Raw genomic sequence first — 24,585 nt, 5'->3', positions numbered from 1 at the left:
CACAACCTCAGTCGGATATGTTGCCTTCACCTCAGCGAAACACTTAGAGGAGCTGCTAAATGGATCCGGCCACGGCAAAGTGATAGTGATAGGGATACTTTCAGAAAACAAATAGAGCAAAGTACTGGACGGGTACCAAAAAAAAAGAAAAAAGGTGAGTGTTGCAGAGCCGTAGCATACAGTGGAAACACGACATCCCAACTGGGCCAGGCTGAGAATGATGATGAGCGCCATCATGAGGTCGGACTTTACACTTGTACACAGTTTCGTGCACAGGGAATATCAAAATGACTGCAAAGAATTTCTCTAAGTTGAGCGAGAACTGTGTACTAAACACACCATGGATGTTTGGCAGTGTCTTCAACACAAACAAGTTGAAAAACTAAGTCACCTCAGTGCTGTTTGCCGGGAGCTGGTTGTTTGAGTGGACAGAGATTCAGAAGTTTTTGGCCTTTGGAGCCAAGATGGGCCAAAGTACGACTCTGCACAAGCAAGTGTTCCAAATTCAGTAAAAATGACTGAGTGAATGAGCTGAAAGTCATGTTTCTGATGTTCACATGTTGTACCTTTCAGTGTTTGTCTGTCAGACTTGGTTATAAGCTCCAGATAAATTGAAACATGGACTATTGCTCATATAAAAAGTATGTCATATATATGTATTAGCATGACGAGTTAGTTACGATAATATTACACGGATCATTCTACATTTATTGTCAAAAATGAATTGAAATATTAGCCTGTCACAGGGGATCAACAGGTAATCATAATTAGGCAATGATGTGAAAAAAATGAATGACACGTTTTAAATGTCTTTATTACCATTGCTCCTTTAAACTAGCAGTGATTTTAAATGAATCATTGCATATTGGGGGGGAAGAGTTGCTGTGTAATGAAACAGGACTACTCAGATCCAACATATTTATATAACTCATGTGTTGCTCTGTGATTCATCCATCAGTACACTTGTCTCTATGTTGCTCCCTGTAAGCACCACCTAATTAAAGTTCTTTCATTAGTACATTCATCAAGGCCATAAAACCATGTTGTTACCCCCCAGGTTGATCCGACTTTATCTGACGACATGCAGCAAATGCAATCTTTGCCACCAACTTAATTAAGTCCCTCATCTACCTGGCCACGGGAGTGAGATGTAAATGAGTTGTACCACTTCGTAGTGGAGATAACCTCTCTCAAATTGTTAAAGCACAGATAATCTCTCACTTCCATTAAGTAGATAGGCTGATGGGGGAGAAGAGGGTGAAGAAAGAAAGAGCAGGGAACAACATCATCCATGGTGCTAGTGCTCAATATGTTTTTACGCCACTTTTAAAGGATACTGTTGAGTAGAGTGTCAATGAAGTGAGAGCAGAGGTGATATATGTAACCTGCAGGCCAGGTGACTTTAGTTAACTACAAATTGGAGTCACTGTTTCACTAAAATGTCAATCGGAAAGCAAACTGATGATCTGAAGAGGATGAAGTCTTCAACAAGTCCTCCAAACCTTACAGACACATTGCTTGCACAAAACTGCCCATTAGCTACTGACATGTTTTCAAGGGAGTTAGCCTCTCTTCAGACCGCGTTGCTCCTATGGCGCCATCACCCGGTGTTAGCATCCCATTGATTCCCATTCATTTTGACGTCCCTTTGACAGCAAATAACTTTACAACTGAAGTTTTTAAAGAATCTATTTGTCCATTATTTATTTCTAAAGAAGCACGACAATGTATAAAAGGCTCCATTACCATATATCTCACGTTATGGCTCCGTTGCAGACGTTTTTATAAAAATAGGCTAACGATTGTGTATAACCACGCGACTTACTGTTGCATAGTATATTAATTACCGTAGAGTACAGGATAAGCTCGCAGGCAGTTTCGACTTCCATTAGCTGTTTAGGTTTAATTACTAATGTTAACTAGCATGTTAGTTAGCAGTAATTAGCCTGTCTCTATGTTATCTCCTAGCATACACCTACATCTCCGTCTCTGCTGATTGGGAATGATTGAGATTTCTCTTGCACAGCTACCAGAAGACTTACAGCTTTCAGACAGGTTGCTCACGTCACATCTACGTTGTGACGCTCAGTTGGAGGCTGCGCAGTAATGCTCAGCTTTCAACAAAAAAAGAGCTTCTAATAGACTTCACTGGTCTCCGTCCAGAACAACGGGATCTGTTGGTCCATTTCTTTAACTGTCTATGCAAGTTTTACGTACATTTTGGAACCAAGAAATGGATCCGGCCTCAGGGGACCATGACAATTACAGTAAAGTAGATGGAAAAATTTGTTATGTAGACAATTTATTACTTTCTCAATCACACCTGACATCGTAGTTTTTTTTAACTTTGCTCGACTAACGAAAAACTTTGCCATTCCTCAATCAGCTCCTTATCATCACAACGCGGGGCAGTACATCTGGGTTTTGTGCCCCCCCCCGGAAGAGCCCCGCTGTTGGCTGAACGGGGAGGGTGAACGTTACACTGCACACACTGCCATAACACAAAGCTGGTTAAAATTTGTCAACGTTTCAAGTTAAAAGCACAGCAAAACCAGTATCTTGGCATGACAATGAATTAGTGTTGACTAGTGATTGGTTGGGGAAATCGGTTACAGTGGAGGCAGTGTCAGACTGAAGATCGAAAAAAGACATTTGTGTCTGATGTCATGCACACACAATGAGCAGATATTTCTTAAAATACAATGTGTAAACTCATCGCAGTCATCACTTATGAAGTGTCCGTGAATCACTATGATAAGAAATGATGTTGTGCAAAAGGAAATGTTCATATTTTTCAAAAGGCCTTGACACATGGTGCATTCGCTTGTGATAAAAAATAAGACATTTCACAGATGTCAGACATTAATATCTCTCCTCAAACAAAGGCTATTTAGCATGAATGACACTAAGCATGGAGGAAGAAACACATGCAAACACATGCTGTCGGCTGTATGTGTGTGTGTGTGTGTTTGTGTGTGTGTGGCATTAAAGTAATCACTATCTGACCTTTTTTGTGGCTGTTTGTCAGGAGGCTTTCTCCTGCACAGCTCAGGCGACGGCCTGTGGACCACATCAGGACCGGGAGATGTTGATACACAACATGCATCAAGCGCAGCCTGACCTTAAGGATTAATGTGCCCGGGATAACATTTTGACATTTCATAGATTTGGATATGATAGCCTGCACCGATGTGGAAAAGCTGTGTAAACATAGAGACAAAGTGAAAGCAGAGGCTGGCGCTGCGTCATCAGAGCTAATTGGAGCCTTCAGTCCGATCATTTGGACTAGTATACTGTTATTTTGACTATGGCAATATTCTGAATTAGATACAGGCCATGCAAACATCATATTCCATTTGGATATTAGAGTAAGGCCTTTTTTCAAATTTAGCATTTTCAGATGAAGACTTGGAATATGTGGGTATTATTCTGGTTTTAGAAACATTTTTAAACATGTATACAGCACATTCTGAATCTGCGTCTCCATCAGGGTTTTTTTTGGATTCAAGCCGACCTTTTCCAGGAACTGGTTGTAAGAATAAAAGAGAGACGTTGTGTTCACATGCTCCAACTAGACCTCCACCTCTGGAACATTTGGAAAAGATCCTGTTTTTTTTTTTACGGTTACATGTTAACAGAAATATTAGTAGAATATTCACTTTCATCCAATCCAATCCAATCCACTTTATATATATATAGCAGATAACACAGAATAAATAAATAGATAACACAATAAAAGCACAATAATTAAAATGCACTGCCGCCATATGGTAAAGGTATACACATAAGATCATCATGGAAACAGCTTAGTCGGAATATTGTCTTTTTGTCTTTTAGAAATGCAAAAAAACTGAATATTATGTAATGTAGTTATTGACTGGAGACATTCATGGCTGACCCTGTTTTTCAGGCTGACATCCTACTATGTTGTAATATTATGATGATGAATTGTGAATGTTTTACAGTCTGTAATGTTATCTGCATTGTAGTGATACTGGACAGTTTCACATAACACTGAGTTGTGGAATGTGTGCATTTGCTCTGTTTAAAAAGCCTATTGCCAGTGCTGTGTGACGGTGTTATCTTTTTGAATTCAGTGGGGCCCAGGTAACGAGGGAGGAAGTGTACACAGTTTGTGTGTGGCTGATCTTTGTTCTCCACATAGGGCCCAGCATGGTGTTGTGTAGCTGCTGCCTGTGTAAGAGCCCTGAGTAGATATCCATTATCAGCAGTTACAGCGGGACCAGCGGGGCTCACCGCTGGCTGAATGCAGGACAATATGTGTGATATAAACACACAGAATTCAGCTGAATAACTTGCAGTGGCTGCTGTCAACAGGGGGTGATGAAGGGCTTTATCGTGGAGCTAAACTGACACAAACTGGCTCCATTCAATCACAACCTATTAACTGAGCTCATTGAAAAACCAACAGTTGAATTCAATATACTGGTATTAATGTGTTATTGTTATCTCGATTGTGCCCACACTGTGAGTGGATCATAATATGCTAATTACAGGGTTCAGACAGACATGACAACATACAATTAAGAGACTTTAAAGTGGAGCTGGGTGACAGGGAGAAAATCAAATATCACAATATTCTAAAACAAATACCTCAATATTGATTTTGACGGGATATTCTAGGGTTGACAATTGGTGCTTTAACAAAATATCTCCACATCTAGATTTTAGATCTATAATCATCAGTAATGTCGACGTCATGTCTAAGTGGGGAAAAGGCAAATAATAGCGCAGCTAGAACAGTCTGTAAAGTACATCACTTAATGTAATGCAGCCTTTAAAGCCAGTAAAAGACAACACTTACGTCATACCACAATATTCAAAATCTGAGACGATATCTAGCCTCTTATCACGATATCGATATAATATTGATATATTGCCCAGCCCTACTTGAAAGGACTTTTTCTAGCACATGGGTGATGGAGAAGAAGAGCTCAAGTTAGCAACACCATCTCCATTCACCTCCATCTCAACATCAGAGGGACCCCAAGGCAAGAGCGGAGGAAATAAACCCAGTTACATACGATGTAACCTGGTCTGATGCAGCTGAAATCAGCGCCATCTGCGCTTTCTGAAAGAGGTCAGAAAGCAGAAATGAGCTCACTTTTTCAGATCAGTTTTGTAGTTTTGGGTCATCTTGTTGGCCAAACACTTTATTTCCTAACGTTCATTTGAATTGAAAAAGGTTCAGATTGGAACAACAAGGCATCTCATCCACTCCTTGCATGTGTACGTCAGATGTGTAATTCCTCAATTGTTTCACTCGCTCAACCTATTTGGTGTGTGCATCATCATCTAACCAAAGCACTCCACCTATGTACAAATGTAGACCCCAGAGTATAACCAATCAGAGAATAACACTGGCGTTGTTAAGTACCCCGTTGTCACAGCAACCACTCATCCACTCTCCATAACCACTCATAAGGAAATGGGGAACATAATTCCTGTTACTGTTTGTTAAACAAAAACCTATTTTCTGTGTTTTCTTTCTTCACTGCAGTAATCCATGTGTTCTTATTACAGATGGATTATTTGTGCCATAGGACATTGACATGGCAAACACCACCCACAGGCCATCAGGCTGTAAGGCCACACCTAACCTTTAACATCCTGGTCAGTTAGTTTCCTAATAGTTAAATTTAAAAAAAAAAGTCTGTAGGTAAACATAAGGTTATCTGTTTGGAAATAGACCTTACAGTACGTACTAATTAAAGCACCAACGGTAGCTTCAGCCACAGGCCTGAAGATGATGGGCTCAGGAACCGGTCTGGACTGGGTAAACCAAGCCCGGTCCGCCTGCCGCTCGGGCTGGAGACATTTATCTATCCTGCGTCTGTTACAATTCTGCAGGGACCAATCACAAACCGGCTTATCCACCTGGTGCGCTATTGGCGGCTTTATCTACATATCTATCATATCTGCTACAGCAGCAGAAGACCACATCGGGTGCCACTCCTTTCAGCTAAGAACAGGAAACTGAGACTACAATTTGCACAAGCTCATCGAAATTGGACAATAGAAGATTGGAAAAACGTTGCCTGGTCTGATGAGTCTCGATTTCTGCTGCGACAGTCGGATGGTAGGGTCAGAATTTGGCGTCTACAACATGAAAGCATGGATCCATCCTGCCTTGTATCAACGGTTCAGGCTGGTGGTGGTGGTGTCATGGTGTGGGGAATATTTTCTTGGCACTCTTTGGGCCCCTTGGTACCAATTGAGCATCGTTGCAACGCCACAGCCTACCTGAGTATTGTTGCTGACCATGTCCATCCCTTTATGACCATAATGTACCCAACTTCTGATGGCTACTTTCAGCAGGATAATGCGCCATGTCATAAAGCTGGAATCATCACAGACTGGTTTCTTGAACATGACAATGAGTTTGCTGTACTCAAATGGCCTCCACAGTCACCAGATCTCAATCCAATAGAGCATCTTTGGGATGTGGTGGAACGGGAGATTCGCATCATGGATGTGCAGCCGACAAATCTGCGGCAACTGTGTGATGCCATCATGTCAATATGGACCAAACTCCCTGAGGAATGCTTCCAGCACCTTGTTGAATCTATGCCACCAAGAATTGAGGCAGTTCAGAAGGCAAAAGGGGGTCCCACCCGTTACTAGCATGGGGTACCTAATAAAGTGGCCGGTGAGTGTATATATATATATATATATATATATATATATATATATATATTCAAATATTTGTTCTTGTATATTTCATGTATATTGTATGTGTGCATGTTGTATCCTATTATTTCATTTATATTTATATTATGTGCTGTGTGACTGATTTTGCTGCTGGAAATGAATAAATATCTATCTATCTATCTATCTATCTATCTATCTATCTATCTATCTATCTATCTATCTATCTACAGCAAGGGTTCTCAAAACTTTCAGCCCACGACCCCCAAAGTAACGGTGCAAGCTGTTCTCTGTTTATTTATTTGCTTGGTTGTATTTTTAATTTAGCCACTAGTTTTATCTTGTGTTAAAATCCTGGCTAATCGTGGCTAATCATGCTATTTCTAATCGTTTTAAAATTTTTATTTTATTTCTGGAAATCAACTCGCGACCCCCCCCCTCTCTGGCTCGTGACCCCCCTGTGGGTCCCGACCCCTGCTTTGGGAATCACTGATCTACAGTATCTATCTATCTATCTATCTATCTATCTATCTATCTGTCTATCTATCTATCTATCTATCTATCTTATCTTAACATGATACAAGCGACCAAGCAGCTTCCTGTTTACATTCAACATAGTAGCCACCAAACCTGTTGATGCCGCTGTTGCTGCTACGTCACCGGGATCGTTGCTCTGATTGGTTGAAGGACTATCCAATTGCGTCCAGAGTCATTTGAACTATGCCCCTTGGTCCCGCCTCTTATGCAGAGAAAATCCAGAGCAGACTCCCCAGACCAACGCTCAGTCTCACATCTATTGAGCTTGGCTCGGTCTGGTGATAGCCGGACTACAACTGAACCGGATGAAGTCAAAATCACAAAGTCTAAGGAAGAACAATCGTGTCCCAACACCCTCACCTGAGCAGCCCACTAAAACCTAGAAATAATAACAACAATAATACTTATACTAATAATATACTACATATTGGGCTAATAAAGAAATCTGCAGCCCTAGCAAGACCCTCAAATCTGTTTTTATGAATTTCAGTAAATGTTGCTAATGACGTACGGCTAAAGGGTTCTAAGCTCAACTCGTACTTGCACTTTGGGTCAGCATTACATATATCAATCTATATACAGTACGCTGAATACTACGCACCTGTGTGCACCAGACTGGGACCACCACCAGGCCGTGACTACCGGACCCTGACCACTGGACCCTGACCACCGGACCCTGACCACCAGACCCTGACCACCAGACCCTGACCACCAGACCCTGACCACCGGACCCTGACCACCAGACCCTGACCACCGGACCCTGACCACCAGACCCTGACCACCGGACTGTGACTACCGGACCCTAACCACTGGACCCTCACCACTGGAACAAGCACTGAATTGCTTTATAATTTTAATATAAATCATGTAAAAAAATCTGATTTGGATAACACAGGTGGTGCATTTTACCAATGGAAATGTGCCCTTATTTTTTAAAATAACGCCATCAAGTGTGGAGACAGAAATCAAGTCATCAAGACTAGAAGTTCCAAAACATTTCATTTCATTTCGGCTACGTGTTGATGGAAAGAAAAAACAGCGAGGTCAAATAATTTGCAGCAGCTTTAGAGATGGAGCTGCTGTGGATGAAACGTGTGAGACGAGCACTCAGGCTGCCCAGGAAGATAACCACTGCTGTCTGGAAGTCCACAGAAAGTGGCTCAGGACTTATCCCCACTTAAAAGAGTCCAACTTCCACATTTCTGCAGGATGTTCATTTCATGACATTCGCTTCACTTATTTGCATTAATCTTTTCTGAAGTTCTATATTTTATGACATTTAAAAAAGGTTTGACTGAAGCGAGTTTGGCAGCTGGATTAAAACACGGACTGAGACACGAGAGGTAGAGCTGCGGGGAGGGGGGGGGGGGAATCAAATGATTGCTATACATAATATGCTGTAATTGAATAGATAGAATAGAGAATGCCTTTATTGTCATTTATTTATTGTCATGCAGTTTCTATGCAATGCGATTGAAGCAACCCCTTTACAGTGTTGACACGAAATATAATATAAAGTAAAGGTAGTGCAGAGAAAAAATAGAAAAAAGAGGGGGGGGGGGGGGGCTGGTGCACAGTCTGAGTCCTGAGAGCAACTATATACATATATTGTATAAAAGTGCTTTGTATACACATTATGCGAAAAGTATTATTAACAGATGAATAAATATTGCATTGTACTGAAATGAAATGGTTAAATATGAAATATTACACTGTATGAAATTGCACAGAAATCCAGTGTCCTTTTAGGTATTATATAACAGTGTTGCACAGTAAGAGGGAAGAAGAAAGTCCGGGGGCCGGGGGTAGGCTGTGGAAATCTAAAATCTGAAATCACTTATAGTTATTATAACTGTAGCTTTAAAACATGAATTACTACTAATGTCTGTATTATCAGTTACTGTTATTGTTGCTGGTGTGAAAACATGAATCATATAACCAGAAATAGCTCCCGCTAAACATTCACAGGAGCCAGGATGCAAGTGTCGACCTCCAGTAAACTGTGGTTTAAGTTGTAACACTATGTGTGTATGTATGTGTGTGTGTGTGTGTGTGTGTGTATGTATGTGTGTGTGTGTGTGTGTGTGTGTGTGTGTGTGTGTGTCACACACTGCAAACAGCCCCAGAAGCCTGAACCAGTCCTGCTTTTAATATCCCAGATAGAATAGCTGGCAGCAGCTTCACAGGCTCAAGTTGGCGGAACATGTTGTAACACACAGACACACACACATTTATCTACACACTGCCTCAGTCCTGTAACAGTATCCACAGGCAGAGTCGCAACAAATCTTGCACTCCAGAAATACCACTGTTAAAATCAGTGGAACCAAGGATTATTAGATTTACGGTCCCATTTTATCGATCTAAGCGTTATTTCATTAATTCATAGGTGTGTTTTGGGCGTAACATGCAATAAACCAATCAGAGCGTCATCTCCAATTCCCTTTAAACTCTTGTTGTCCTTGAGTTAAATCTGACCCCTTTAAAAAATGTCTATATCTGAAATATGAGGGTTTTTTTTAACCAATTTACCACAAAAAATGGATTGGATTCCTTACAACGCTCTTTTTTTTTATTTTTTTTTTTCGAACATGCAAGAGAAAGTGTATAAAAATAGAAATAATAATAAAAAGAAATAATAAAACAAAAAAATTAGAGAGAAACATAACAAACAAAGTATCCTTCTTTAACATCCCTCTATTACATGTGCGAAAAGGAGTAGGAAGAAGTAAAACTTATGTACTCCTACCCTTTAATTCTTGCATTGCTTTACAATATTTATAATTATGTGCTATATATATATATATATATATTATATATATATTATACCTACACAGATACATACACACATATGTACATATACACACACATACACATACAAACATACAAACATAACAAACAAAGTATCCTTCTTTAACATCCCTCTATTACATGTGCGAAAAGGAGTAGGAAGAAGTAAAACTTATGTACTCCTACCCCTTTAATTCTTGCATTGCTTTACAATATTATAATTATGTTGCTATATATATATATATATATATATATATATATATATATATATATATACCTACACAGATACATACACACATATGTACATAACACACACATACACATACATACATATATACATACATACATTACACATACACATATATACAACATATACACACAACACATACATAAATATACATATATATATACATACACTATATACATACATACACACACATATATATACATATATATATATACACACACACACACACACACATATACATACATATACACACACACACATACCCTCATATATATATAAATAAATAAACAAAACAAAAAACACAAACAAAACTTTCTACAGTGCTTCTTTATACTTTCTAAAACTAATTTCTTTGTACATTTTTTTGAAAATGTACAAATACAAATACAACTGATCACTTTCATTCCCCTGATCTTAACAATTAGTCAAAATAAATCATAATTTTGATCTTTTTCAACTCAAATATTAAGTACAATTCTATATAAATGAGGGCTATTGACCATGAAATCCAAAAAGTAGTGTAAAACTAGTAAGGTGGTGTTGGTGAAAACTAAAAAGAAGTCTGAAAAAGGGACATAAATGTCAATTTTTTTAACCCAGAAGGACAACACAAGGGTCAGCAGCCAGCCGCATTTGTATCTTGGCGCATTGCTATTTTGATGACAGATTGCAAGCCCTAAAGCGTAACCAGGGAGGAGCTGTTTGAAAAAAAACTTTATATTTTAAATGCAAATCACATTCAAATATAACTTAATGGTCTTTAAAAATGTTTTTTGTCAAGTGGCCGGGGTATATGCGGCTTTATGCCCTTCAGGGTGTCCCTTATGTAGTTAATGGACTCTGGCAGAGACCCTTCCATCCTCCCCGTTGTCCATTGAGTCCTGATAGTGGACACCTCGTCACATACTTAACATTACACAACCGCTTACTCTTACACTACACACGTTTGCAATATTTGTTGGAATGTGGGCTTGAAGAGAGCATAATTGGCTCATGTGTATTTACCATCAGCACCTGGTTCATCAACAAAATCACTCCGAGCTTCCAGATATACGCTACTCCCCCCTCACAGAGTAATTAACTGGCGTCATTCAATACGTTCAGAGAGCTCATTGAGATCATAATTAATCTAAGTTGTGCATGTTTCAGTAGTGACAATACATCATTCAACACACCTGATGAATTAGTCTTATTAGGGCCCGAGCGCCGACAGGCGGCGAAGGCCCTATTGGAACTGAAGGAATTATTATTATTCTTTCTTTCTTTCTTTTATCCGGCAAATGAATTGCCTTTTTGGAGGACTTATCATATTCAAAAACTCACCAAATTTGGCGGTCGCATCAGGTCTGGTGAAAATTTACGTATTTTAATGGTTTCGGGAATAGGCGCACTAAAATGGCTCGCTAGCGCCACCTACAATATTAAGAAAATTGAGCCCCTGCAGCTCGTTTAACGTAGAGTCACGAAACTTGGTACACATATGTAGCATGGCAGGGCGGACATAAAACTCCATGGTAGCCCCCCCCTAAACCCAACAGGAAGTCCGCCATTTTGTTTTGAATGTGCGAAATTAGTGCGATTTTGCCCATTTCCACATGTTGTACTTTAACGAACTCCTCCTAGAGCTTTCGTCGATCATCTTCAAACTTGGCGTGTGTCATCTTAACATGTTAACGATGAAAAGTTATTAAAGAAAAACTTTCGTCATAGGGCCGTGGCCGTGGCGGGGCGTCCATTTGTGCGATTCGCCACCGAAACAGGAAGTGGGTGTAACTAGAGCGTACGTTGTCCGATTAGCTGGAAACTTTCCACGATTGATCAGAGTCCGCCCCTGACCACATCTACACGCCGCTATTGGCTCAAAGTCATAGCGCCCCCTAGTGGCAACAGGAAGTAGGCCTAAAAGACAAGGTGCTATACTTTAACAAACTCCTCCTAGAGATTTCACCCGATCATCTTCAAACTTGGTCTGTATCATCCTAAGATGTTGACGATGAAAAGTTATTAAAAGAAAAACTTTTCGTCATACGGTGTGGGCGTGGCATGGTGGCCATTTTGGGTGTTTAGCGATGAAGATGAAATTGGCTGTAACTACAGTGTACGTTGTCGTATCTGCTTGAAATTTCCCACAAACACCAAGAGTCCAGGCCTGAGGACACCTACAGGCCAAAATTTACTTTTGGAGATAGCGCCACCATCTGGCAACAGGAAATATGCCTTATAACAGGAAGTGAGTGTAACTTGAGTGGACATTGTCCGATTGCCTCAAAATTTTCCAGGTTTCATCAGAGTCCGCCCCTGACGACATCTACATGCCGAAATTCGCTCAAAGTCGTAGCGCCCCCTAGTGGCAACAGGAAGTAGTCCTAAAAGACAAGGTGCTATACTTTAACGAACTCCTCCTAGAGATTTCATCCGATCAACTTCAAACTTGGTGTGTATCATCTCAAGATGTTGTAGATGAAAAGTTATTAAAAGAAAAACTTTTCGTCATACGGTGTGGGCGTGGCATGACGGCCATTTTGAGTGTTTAGCGATCACTGAGAAAGTGGCTGTAACTACAGTGTACGTTGTCCTATCTGCTTGAAATTTCCCACAAACACCAAGAGTCCAGGCCTGAGGACACCTACAGGCCAATATGGACTTTTGGAGATAGCGCCACCATCTGGCAACAAGAAATATGCCTTATATGACAAACTCATCCGATTTACATGAAACTTAGAACGTGTGGTCGACATGTGATACTGAGGCGGCCCCTATATTATGACCACGCCCAGTCACTCAGGCACGCCCCCTTCCACAGATAGTGACCTGTAGACGTATAGGCTTGTGTAAGGTATCAATGAACTCAGCAAGACTTCCTTTTTTATTGGTGATGTTTGACCCCCCCCTTATGATCGGCCACGCCCCCCTTCCACAGATAGTGATTTTATGACGTATAGCTCGTGTAAGGTATCAATGAACTCCAGGGACTTCTTTTTTTATTGGTGATGTTTGACCCGCCCCACTATTATGCGGCCACGCCCCCTTCACAGATAATGACTTGTATGACGTATAGGCTCGTGTAAGGTATCAATGAACTCAGCAGGGACTTCCTTTTTTATTGGTGACGTTTGACCCGCCCCAATATGATGCGCCACGCCCCCTTTCACAGATATGACTTGTATGACGTATAGGCTTGTGTTGAGGTATCAATGAACTCAGCAGGAGTTCACTTTTCATGGGCGCGATTTTCAGCGTATGAGTGATGCTTTATTGCGTGGTCGCAAGGAGAGGCGTCCCGCCGTAACCCCGACTGGCGCGGGTTAGCGAGGGCCCTCCATCGCTGCTTGCAGCTTTAATTTTGACTATAATCATGTTTTATTGCTGGATATCTTCAATTCTACCTTTTTCTTTCCAAGTGTATATACAAATTGTAAACTCTCAGATTATTATTAGCATAACCGGTTGAAAGACATTGTTGCCAGGAACTGCCTCGACTACAGCAGATTAGCTGCGGTCCGCTGAGTGCTGGCCGAATGACGTCATCATTGCTGGAGGACAATCATGGGTATGGTTAGGGTTAGGGTGTGTTATTGAATTACATAGCACATTGTTAAATATAGTTTTTGCACACATAGAAGAGCCATTGGAGCTGTAAAGTGAGAGAGCACCATCTGTGGATTCCAGCACCATAATTCAGTTGCTGTAGACTAGGTGTTGCATTTTATGCTGGTATTTTAAAAGGTAGAGAAAGTTATGTAAGGTCTGTTTGGCATTAGTCTGGAATGCTCTGAGTGACATGTAAAAGGTACTGGCGGAGTAGCCTGTAAGCTCCAGTTCAGAGCTTGTACTCACTTCACAGCCTTTAGCAGAATTTTGTGTGTCAGTGGGACAAAAGAAAACGTGGCATGGGATACAGGCAAGGCATAGCATGAGGTTATGGTATGAATATGGTGTATGGTAAACGTCAGATTTCGCCTCTCATTCACTTCCTAAGATGTTATTGTCCAACGCACCTACAGAGAAAAAGTTCTTTTCATCTCATCTCATTCAAACACACATTCACACACCGATGGCAGCGAGCTACCATGCAATGTATTTGCTATATGTTATATGAAATATGTTATATGTATATGTTTCGCTCTAGGCCATGCAAGATCTCTTCATCACATTACACGCCACACTCATGCATTCACACAACCTCTTCACTGACTTAATATGCAAGGTAACCCTAACCCGGGACACTGGGACATGTGGACAGGTACAGCTGGGGACAGGAGGGCCAACCCGCTCTACCTCCTGGGCCACAGCTGCCCTTTATATGACAGGAAAGCACATGCTAATATATGCAATCATAATTCATGATTCATATGATAAGACATAATTTGTGACATGACATTAAATTACGTAACATCATATGATTTGACATGACGCAATATGGCATTATATTTTATTGTGTCATCTGCATCATACAATGGAATATAATGTGAAGTCATCTGACATGATAAAAAAAATTGAAAATTATATGTATCTTTATTTTTAAATTAGATTATTTGCCCTAGAATCAATATCTTTTTTTTTTCTTTTTTCTTTTTTTTTTACCAATGATTGATCTAAAGCAAAAGGCAAAAAACCATGTTATGTTCTTTGGTTACTTGAAGATGCCTACATAAGAGTGACATGACACTGTCATGAATGTGTCATAAACATCATAAACAAGTCATAAACATTTATGACATAACACTTTTTTTAGTAAGTGTCATTCAGTTTTGTCACAACAATTTAAGGTTATGGTTAGGGTTATGGTTAGGGTTCATGTGTTATGACTTTGTCATGACAGTTTCATGTCACTCTTATGTAGATACCTTTAAGTAACGTGTTACCTGTTCTTCTTTACAAAGTAAATAAATGGCATATAATGTGCATTCTTCTTAGAAAACAAAAGGCTTTTAGAAATGTCTCACGATATATTGTCTCTAGTAATAATACTGCATGTGACATGACATGACATGACAAGATGAACGGTGGACTTTCAGGCCAGTTTTCCTTTTTCACATCAAAGTTGGCTGCTGACGTAAAAATATAAAGGCCATTTTGATGCTGTCACTTCAATTTAGAATTTCTCAGATTCACGTCCCCCCCCCCCTCACTGATGCCATCTGTGAAAGTCACATCATAAAAAATAAAAATACCCGAGAGCCTGCAGGTTGTCGTGCCATGATCCAACCACAGCTTCTAATCCATCCAGTTAAGGTGAAGCTTCACACTCTTCCTCTCATTCCTTCTCCCTTTGATGTGCCAGTTTTTTCTCTGCCATCTGCCCAGATCACAGGGCATACAAAATACTTCAGCCCAGTACATTTAGCCGCTGTCCTCACTGAGGAGCAGAGATTTAAGTCACGAATCATGCAGGGCACATACAAGATGAAACAATACGGCTTGAAAAGCCGCTTCGGTAACAGTCAAAGAATAAAGCATCTCTATTGCTTCAGTTTAGTGGAGACATAACTGATGCTGTCTTATATAAAAGACAGTTTAAGAAATGGACACAGCGGAGACTTCCACGGAGACCAGTGAAGTCTATTAGAAGCTCTTTTTCGGTGATGGCTGAGCGTTACTGCGCTGCCTCCAACTGAGCTTGAAGACGTAGATGTGACGTGGGCAACCTGTCTGACAGTTGTAAGTCTTCTGGTAGCTGTGCAAGAGAAATCTCAGTCATTTCCAATCAGCAGAGACGGAAAGCGTGAATAGGAGCTGCCCATTAGCGTAGGAGCAGGAGCAACTTTTAGTAAGAAGTCTAATTAATTATTTTGTCATTTTGACTGCATGCCTCCACATCCCCCCAACTGCAGGCAAGCTTCTCCTGACTATACGGTAATTTCTCCACTGTGTGACAGAAAGTTGCGTGGTTATGACTGGTGATAAACCAATTTTAGCGTTTGCAGACAGTTTTTTCCGGCATGATTTACAGACAGGCGTCAACAGTATGTGTGCAAAAACTATATTGAACAATGTGTTATGTAATTCAATTACAGGCAGCTACGTGTCGCTGGAGACACTGTAGTTCACATGCAGATTGTGCACTGCCCCCCTCACCACCACTAGCACAAAGGCAGTCTAAAATTATTATGAAATAGATTTCTTAAATGATTTAAATGTGTTGACAAAGGACATTATGATGACCGGATTATATCTGTCTTGTAATATGTCAGCAAGCAACGCATCATCAAGGCTGGGTTGTAGATGTTGACGAAAGCCTTTTACCCTTGCACAGTTAATCATATGCAGTGCACCCATCCATATGATGCACATTACACACATCATTTGGGTGATATGAATGCCAGATGATTGCAGAAGTGACACTGATCTGTGTTTTTGGTTATTATGTCCATATATCCATATTGGTTGATCCCTAGTTATGACAGGTTAGCCTATTTTTACCAAAACGGCTGCTACAGGGCCATAACTTGAGGTACAAGGAAATGGAGCCTTTTGTACATTATAACATTTCTTTAGAACAAACAATGGACAAATAGTCTTTAAATGCATCCGATGTAAAGTTATTCACTGTGAAAGTGACGCCAAAATGAATGGGAGTCAATGGAATGCTAGCAGAAGGTGATGGCTTGTTAGCCTATGAACCTCCCCATAGGAGGGACACTCTCCGGATGCTCGCTAACCCCCTTGGTTTATATGAGATGGAATGGTGTAAAAGCAACAGCAACAGACAGCAATAGGTGAGTTACTCAAAAGCGGTTGGGACATCCTGTGGAAGTAAAATACCAGGACAGAGGATTCAGCAGAATGAATGTGGATACCCTCACAGTACACAACACGTGTGTGTTTCTCCATGATACCGAAAGTAGCAACAGCAGCATTATGTCAAGGACTTGGAAACAAGGAGACGGTAATCACAAGAGGAAAAGAGAAACAAACAAAGAACTGCACTAAAAGCTTTGAAATGGAAATCAAGTGTAGCATGTTACCTAACTGAGGAAGTCTATGACCACTAGAGACATGAGAGACCCTCCCCCTTTCTATTTCAATCTTTGATACAAAGACATGCAGCTTACCCTCAACATAGGTCTAATTATTATAACTTGTTGAAATGAGCTTGTTTGGGGCGGGACTATTGCCTTGGCCTGTGGTATTCCTGCTTGAAGCTTTCTCCAGAACCATTGTCCCTAAAAATGATCCCCAAACCACTTAATATGCAACTCTACAGTTTAGCCTTCTACTGACTCACAGTGTAGTCCTACTTCAGAGGAAAACATGTTGTACTACTACATTTAGCTGACAGAGAATGTTGCAGATTCAGAATTTACTCCTAAAACATCACTATTAAAAAGTGGAGTAATCAGACATTTGCCTTATGGACTATTGGCTTCTCGTCATTATTATCGTTTATGACATATTGTTAGGTTTAGTGGCTTGACAGTTAACGTTGAAGTATGGATTTGATTCACAGGTGTATTTTGAGAAGGTAGAAGTGGTGACTATACAGCCCGACGTAGTGTCTGTATGATCTAATAACAGCAAAAATGCCTTTTTAATAAGTTTCCTCTAAGCAAAATGATCCAAGTTTATTGTGCCAGCTGTGGCTAAAAATACAATGGTCCACTTACAGTTCGAAGAGCTGCAGATGTTCAAAGATCTGCCAGGACAGTGTGGTCAACATGGGGTTCTTGGACAGGTTTCTGAGGGAGAGAAGGACACAGAGACATCACATCATTACAACCTCTCCTCATATCGCCTGTGCATTATTGTTTTGCTCTAAGCCATGCAACATCTCCTCATCACACTACACGCCACACTCATGCATTCACGCATCCTCTTCACTGACTTACACCTCATGCTGCTGCCCCTTATCCGAGTCACATACGAGCAAATACATCGGATATGGGTGAATTTAGGCTAAGGGTTAACTCAGTCTGTGAGTTGTATGTGAAGTTGTAAGTTGTAACGCATGTGAAGTTGTGAAGATGAGCAAGAACAGGCAGCAACAACACAGACCAAGCTATCAGCCCTCTCCCAACAGACACCTTTTGAGCGGGCTGCACTAGTACAAATCCATGGTATCTATCTACAGTCTTCCAGAGGAGGGACACAGTCACTGGTCACTCACAAGTCAGTCTCACATCAAGACCTACACTGTCCCTGGTCAAGTTCAAAATTCAACATTGGGTTTCAAGTCCTATACAAGTTCTTGCGTGCTGTCCATGTAGTGCCTATTAATTCAACGTAAGAAAGTAAGATTCCAAGTAAGAAGTTGAAATTCTCTCGACTGTATATGAGCACAAAATATGAGCTTTTGGCAGCTTGAGCCCTAAAACATCATCTAAAAATATCTTTCAAACTGACGTAAGCTTGAAAACACACATTGAAGATGCTCCATCTGCTAAGAGTGTATTAAAGAGTTAAGGCCCATGGAGTAATCAACTGTTCCAAAGTCTCTGATGACAGTGTCTTTCATTTGGATCGTACGAGGGTTTCCATTGCAGTGACATCATCAACACAGCGTGTTATAAATGCAAAACAAATGCAGGATTTAGCCAACATTACACACACACACACACACACACACACACACACACACACACACACACACACACACACAGATGGACACTTGTGCTTGCACAGTGAAGGGGTTACAAGAGAAAGGGTTCGTGACTGAAGGTTAGACACTGCCGTGTGTGTGTGCATGTGTGTGTGTGTGTGTGTGTGTGTGTGTGTGTGTGTGTTACAGCCTGAAATATAAACTCACTTCAGTGTGCCACACTTCTGCACTGACATGTTGCCACACACACCATCCTGCTGCTGCCGCAAATACTCATCTGCTGTGAAACATGTTCCAAAAACAAATGCTCTATTTCCTGTTTATTTGATAAAAACTACAATGAGCAGTTGGTTTGGGAACTAAAACTATTACTAGGTTATGTTAAGGCATTTACTGACAGGACAGCTGAAGACATGAAAGGGGAGAGAGAGGAGGAATGACATGCAGCAAAGGGCCGCAGGTCGGAGTCGAACCGGGCCCAAAGTGTAAACCTCAACATATGTAAGTGTCTTTTGAAATGTATATTTGTAAAGACTTAAGTTTTCAACAAGCTGAGAGACACACAACAACAGCATATATATTTATATTCACATAGACGACACTCAAGTCTGGGTTCACTTACAAATTTCCATTCCACTCCATTCTAGACAGAATACCAGCTGATCTGAGTGGGGGGGGGGGCTGATCTTTAATACAATATCTACATTGCCCATTATCAGCAACTATTCATCCAATGTTCCAAAGGCACATTCTGTTTACTAATCTGATATCATTTAAAAAAACTAACTGAGAAAACATTGGAGAACCAATGGGCAGTTTTCACATTACATTATCTGCTTACATAGGGTTCTATGTAAGCAGATAATGTAATGTGAAAACTGCCCTGGCTATAAAACCAATGCAACTGATCTCAGCTGGTATTCTGTCTATAATGGAGTGCAGTGGAAATGTATAAGTGACCCTAAATTATTGAACTTTGAGCTTAGTTGATGAACTATTGAGTAAGTTAGATGATTGACTTTTGGATTTTAGGTTAGCGGAGCAAAGTGACCAACCATAGACCCTGAAAACCGGCTAGAAATGAAGGAAAAGTACTTTTCAGGTGGTGATTGATAACAATAACTGACTATATAAAATAAAACAAAAGTGATTAAATAGATCACTTTCTCATCAGAATTGTTTTCCAGTCATGAAAGCATGCTCACTCACTGACACACATTTCAATATCTTCTCCCTTTGTTTGATGACACAACGAGAGCAGTTGATAGCGATTGATTGTTCAGCGGAGAGGTGAGAGAGTGGAGCTGGAGGAAAGACAGCCACGGACAGAAATAGAAAAATAGCAAGCGAAAGACAAAAAAAAAAAAACAGAGGGAGAAGAGGAAGACAAACGAGGAGAAAGAGGTGAGACTGAGGGTGAGAATGAGAAAGAGACTCGCGGGAGAACAACAGGAGCGACTTTCTCTGCAAAGTCACCTTCAAACCTGGTCAACACACACACACACACACACACACAAAGAGTGTCTCTGCAACTTTAAAGCCCAACTTTGAAATACTGTGTGTAACTCTCCATTTTCTGCTACCTTATACTCACTCTACTGTAGTAGTACTCCCATGCAGGCATCTAAGTGCCTTCATTGACCTTGTCTTTCAAAATTCATTCTGTTTTTCTCTCAGACCAGCCACAACCTCTGTGAGTTTTCACTCCATTTTTCACATGGTTACATTCTACATGGGTGCAATTTGCTTAATGCTGCTGCACAATCTGCAAAGAGATAAACCGTGCAACCCCCCCCCCACCCCCAGGCCCAACAGCCGTTGGGCTCCCTGGTGCTATGAGCTCATTTTAATGAGGAAGGGTCGAGACCGACATTCCATCAGCACTCAGTATATCTGGACAGGTTCTTTGCGTGTATATACATACTAATGCAGGTTTATTCAGAGAAACATTGAGATGACAATAAGTTACAGTCACTCCATGTTACCATGCAAATGTTAAGTGTCTGCATTCAGAGCACACCCACCCACACACACACACACACACACACACACACACACACACATACGTCTCTCTCCCTGCAGCCTGAGAGCAAACGTGTTTAGATAGCAGCTGTGAAGAATGAATCATCAGCTTGTGTGTGGAGTAGTTTGGTCCCAGAGGTTTGAATTCATGCTCACAAATCAAGATCACATGCTTGTTACACACAGGAATAAACATGCATTGTGGCTCACACACACCCACCTTGACTGTACTGATGATGGATGTTAGTAAATCAGTTGGTTTATTTTCACAGTTTTAAGTATTTTTAGTGTTTACTGCTCCTGGTGGAGTTTTCAGTTGCTAACATGTGGTTTAACATGAATGTAGAGATGTGTAATCTCCGTAATGTGTAACTGCTTTTGTTTTTCTTGCAAACATTTTCTTTTTTCAAGGGAAAAATGTGTAAGCATCTTGTTTTGCATCTGGTTTATGTTGTTTTGAAATGCCTCAGGTTGGGATTCAAGATATTCAAGATCACATGCTTATTACACACAGGAATAAACATGCATTGTGGCTCACACACACCCAGCGTTGAGGGGCATTATATGATTTGGGATCGCAGGTATTTTTGCTTTAATTACTGCCAAAAGTGACGGTTTTGCTTTTTGTAGATACATACATTTGAGCATGAATCAATGTCATTGATGTTAACATAATGTGGCTTCGGTTTCAGAGCATCCCTATAATGTGGAGACTGAGAGTCACAGTGCAGTCGGATGCAGAGTGATGCTGCCGCTGTGCCAGGAGAAGCTTCTCTGCTTTAAATACACACACACACACACACACACACACACAACACACACACACACACACACACACACACACACACACACACAGCACTTACTCTCAGGCCTCTACATGCAGTAGTCCTCTGAAAAGGTCGACTGACTACAGTTAGGCAGAAAAGGACAGCCTCATACTTAAAACACACTCTGTGGGTGTGTGTATGTGTGTGTGTGTGTGTGTTTCTGTGTGCACGTGTGTGTTATAACAATTTAGAATGAGATATGAGGGAAATTAGTCATGACCATGAGAAGGTCAGGGGCTGTTTGTGTTTGTGTGTGTGTGTGTGTGTGTTTATTAATGTCGTTTACAGTGGTGTGTGTACTTGTACAGTGAGTGTCGGTGCGTGAGTGAGTGTTTGCTGTGTGCATGCATGTAAATGTGTGTTACAACCCTACAGTATGTGTCTCTATCTCCATCACACACACATATTACGGATGAAAAAAGACTAATAATAACAATAATACTAATTATAGTGTGTATAATATCATAAAGCCACAATTTACTGTACCTTCAAACATTCTCCCCTATGAGGTTGTGCGAGTGTGTGTCTGTATATTGACGTTGTAGTGCTGCATTGAAGGTAAACTTTCAGAAGAGACAGATTTTACAAAGTAGGAGGACGAGGCTGAAATGTCCTGACTTGTACGGACAAAAAAGACTGGCTCCAATCCTCCAGGCCTGGTAAATGGCCACATCTTTCAAATGATATCCATAAACTCAAAAGATGAATTCAATATAACTTAATGACATCATTGGCTTAATTTCTAATACTTGAAACATAGACTGTGCAGTTGTGCAGTTCTATGACACAAAGCATAAACATATTGTAACAGTGGAGAAGAGTCTGAGTCCTAAGTAATTATTTAATTTATTATTATTATTTTACCGCAGCATTGTTTGGTCTGTTGAGTTCAAAGTTTGGAGGTTGAATGTCTATATCTATTGTATTGTCATATTTAACGTGTTCGTGAGACAACTCTGTGTTGTTGCTTGATTGATTATTCCTAATTCCTAAAGTGTGAATATTGTATATATATGTATATTTATAGACACACATATATATATGCACCGTTTGACCTATCTGCGATTGGGATTATTTCTTCAGGTTAGACTTTGAACGGCACTGGATCAAAAGATAAACTGCTGCAATATGGACATGTCTTCAATATAAATCATAAGTACATGCAACACATGTGCTGTTTCTGCATAAAGTAGCCGCAATACACAGAGTACACACAGCGCGTAGTACTGTGCAGGTCAATACTGTAGATGTACAGTAAGGGAAAAATGACTGCTATAAAAACATTACTGAATAAATAATTGATACAGTTTCTGTCCGTTGCACTTCTTTCTGAATCTGATTCTCCACGGGGGGGTTTCTACCACTGCTGCCTAACACACACACACACACACACACACACGCACTTCATAAAAACCTTGATTGGCAGAACAAGTAAAAAAAAGTAGAATGCATTAAAATGCATGAACTTTTTGTTTTCAAAGGATCCTGTACAATTCCCCCAACACGTTTATTCACACACACACAGAATTTAATAGGCTCTGGGATTCTGTGGAGAATGCATAAACTTTGAAAGCGTGCACACACACACACACACACACACACACACACACCACACACACACACACACACACACACACACACACACACACACACACACACACACACACAGGTTATACTGATTTACGCTCAGACATTCAGCCCCTGTAGTTTCTATAGTTATGTTGCACTACTTCTGGACAATTGTTGACTTCCGACTCGGAAAGTTGGACAATCTCACGGTACCCCGAGCAAAGCAGACCTCAGAATCCAACATGGCCGCTCCGTGCATCAACAGCAGTGAAAGCCGTAGTGATTTATCATAACGTTTGTCTTGTTAGTGTCTCTTTAACCCTCATGTTGTCCTGGGGTCAAATTTGACCTGTTTCCAAGTTTCAGAAATATGGGAGGTTCACAATGTCAAGCATGGCAACAAAACATGGGGGAAAAAGCGTAAAAAATATTGGACCAAGTGACAAAAACTACGAAAAATAAAGACTGAAAGTAAGTGACAAAAACTTTGGAAAAACTGGTTAAAAAGTCAAAAAAGTGACAAAATGTCAACAAAAAGGACAAAGTGATGGGGGGGGGGGAAACGACAAAATTGTAAAAAAAAAAAAAAAAAGAAAGAAGAAAGTCATACTTCTTTTTATGAAAAGCAACAAAACATTGTGATAGGGACAACAAACAGGTTTTTTCATGTTGAGGGAAAGACAACACGAGGGTTAAACCAGTCGTACAGACAGAACATGTTGTTACGCTGTTTGTAGCCACAGAATACAGCCTTGTGCGTTGCTATCAACTGGTAAAGCTTGCAAAGGCTAACCAGGCTGACGCTAACACCCCGACTTGTTGTACTGGAACGCAATCGACTCAGGTGTGACGTAATTCTGACTTCTCCGACGCCGAGCTCCGACTTCTGAGGAACAAAGCGTAATGTTACATACTGCAGGCGGGCTATTTATCATAGGGAATTTTAGCTAACGCTAGTTACTACACAGAAGGAGTATGTTGAATTTATCCAGCTTGGGGTGTATTTAGTGAATGTGTGCTCTTTGTTTTTGACATATGACCCGGGTGTCTCGGTTACATCTCCTCCAGGACATCTTTGACCATCGTCAAAGATTCGGTGCCGCACATAGCATAAATGCAGCAGACACATTGGAGGGGATGGATGGCCAAGATTGTTTTGTTCATGCTTAGCTGGGGCAGAGGAGCACTCGTTTAAGATGAAAAAGCTGGAAACTTTGTGTAGACTTCCGGGTGTAAGTACAGCGAGACATCATTGTTAAGGATGGTTGCAGGTAGAATAAAGCTTAAATGCAATGCAGACACAGCCTAGAAATCTAGACCTACCCTAACGGCTGCAAATGCAATGACGTAGCTAGGGTCAGTCTAGGAACTCTCTGTTGGCTTGC

At 40.7% G+C, this 24,585-nt stretch overlaps 1 protein-coding gene across 3 annotated transcripts in view; it reads right to left on the bottom strand.

Moving 5' to 3' along the window:
• The window catches only part of ntrk3a (neurotrophic tyrosine kinase, receptor, type 3a), a 157,404-nt gene that overhangs the window by 78,087 nt on the left and 54,732 nt on the right, over positions 1 to 24,585 (bottom strand). For all 3 annotated transcript variants that reach the window (XR_004333207.1, XM_032524314.1, XM_032524315.1), the window contains exon 4: positions 17,851 to 17,922. Coding sequence is in view for 2 of the 3 variants with exons in the window: in XM_032524314.1 (XP_032380205.1) it covers positions 17,851 to 17,922 (72 nt within the window). In the remaining variant the exon portion in view is untranslated. The remainder of the gene's footprint in view (positions 1 to 17,850; positions 17,923 to 24,585) is intronic.

Source organism: Etheostoma spectabile, chromosome 8 (assembly GCF_008692095.1).
Source record: "Etheostoma spectabile isolate EspeVRDwgs_2016 chromosome 8, UIUC_Espe_1.0, whole genome shotgun sequence".
Lineage (NCBI taxonomy): Eukaryota > Metazoa > Chordata > Actinopteri > Perciformes > Percidae > Etheostoma > Etheostoma spectabile.
This window is presented reverse-complemented; position numbering and strand designations above follow the sequence as displayed.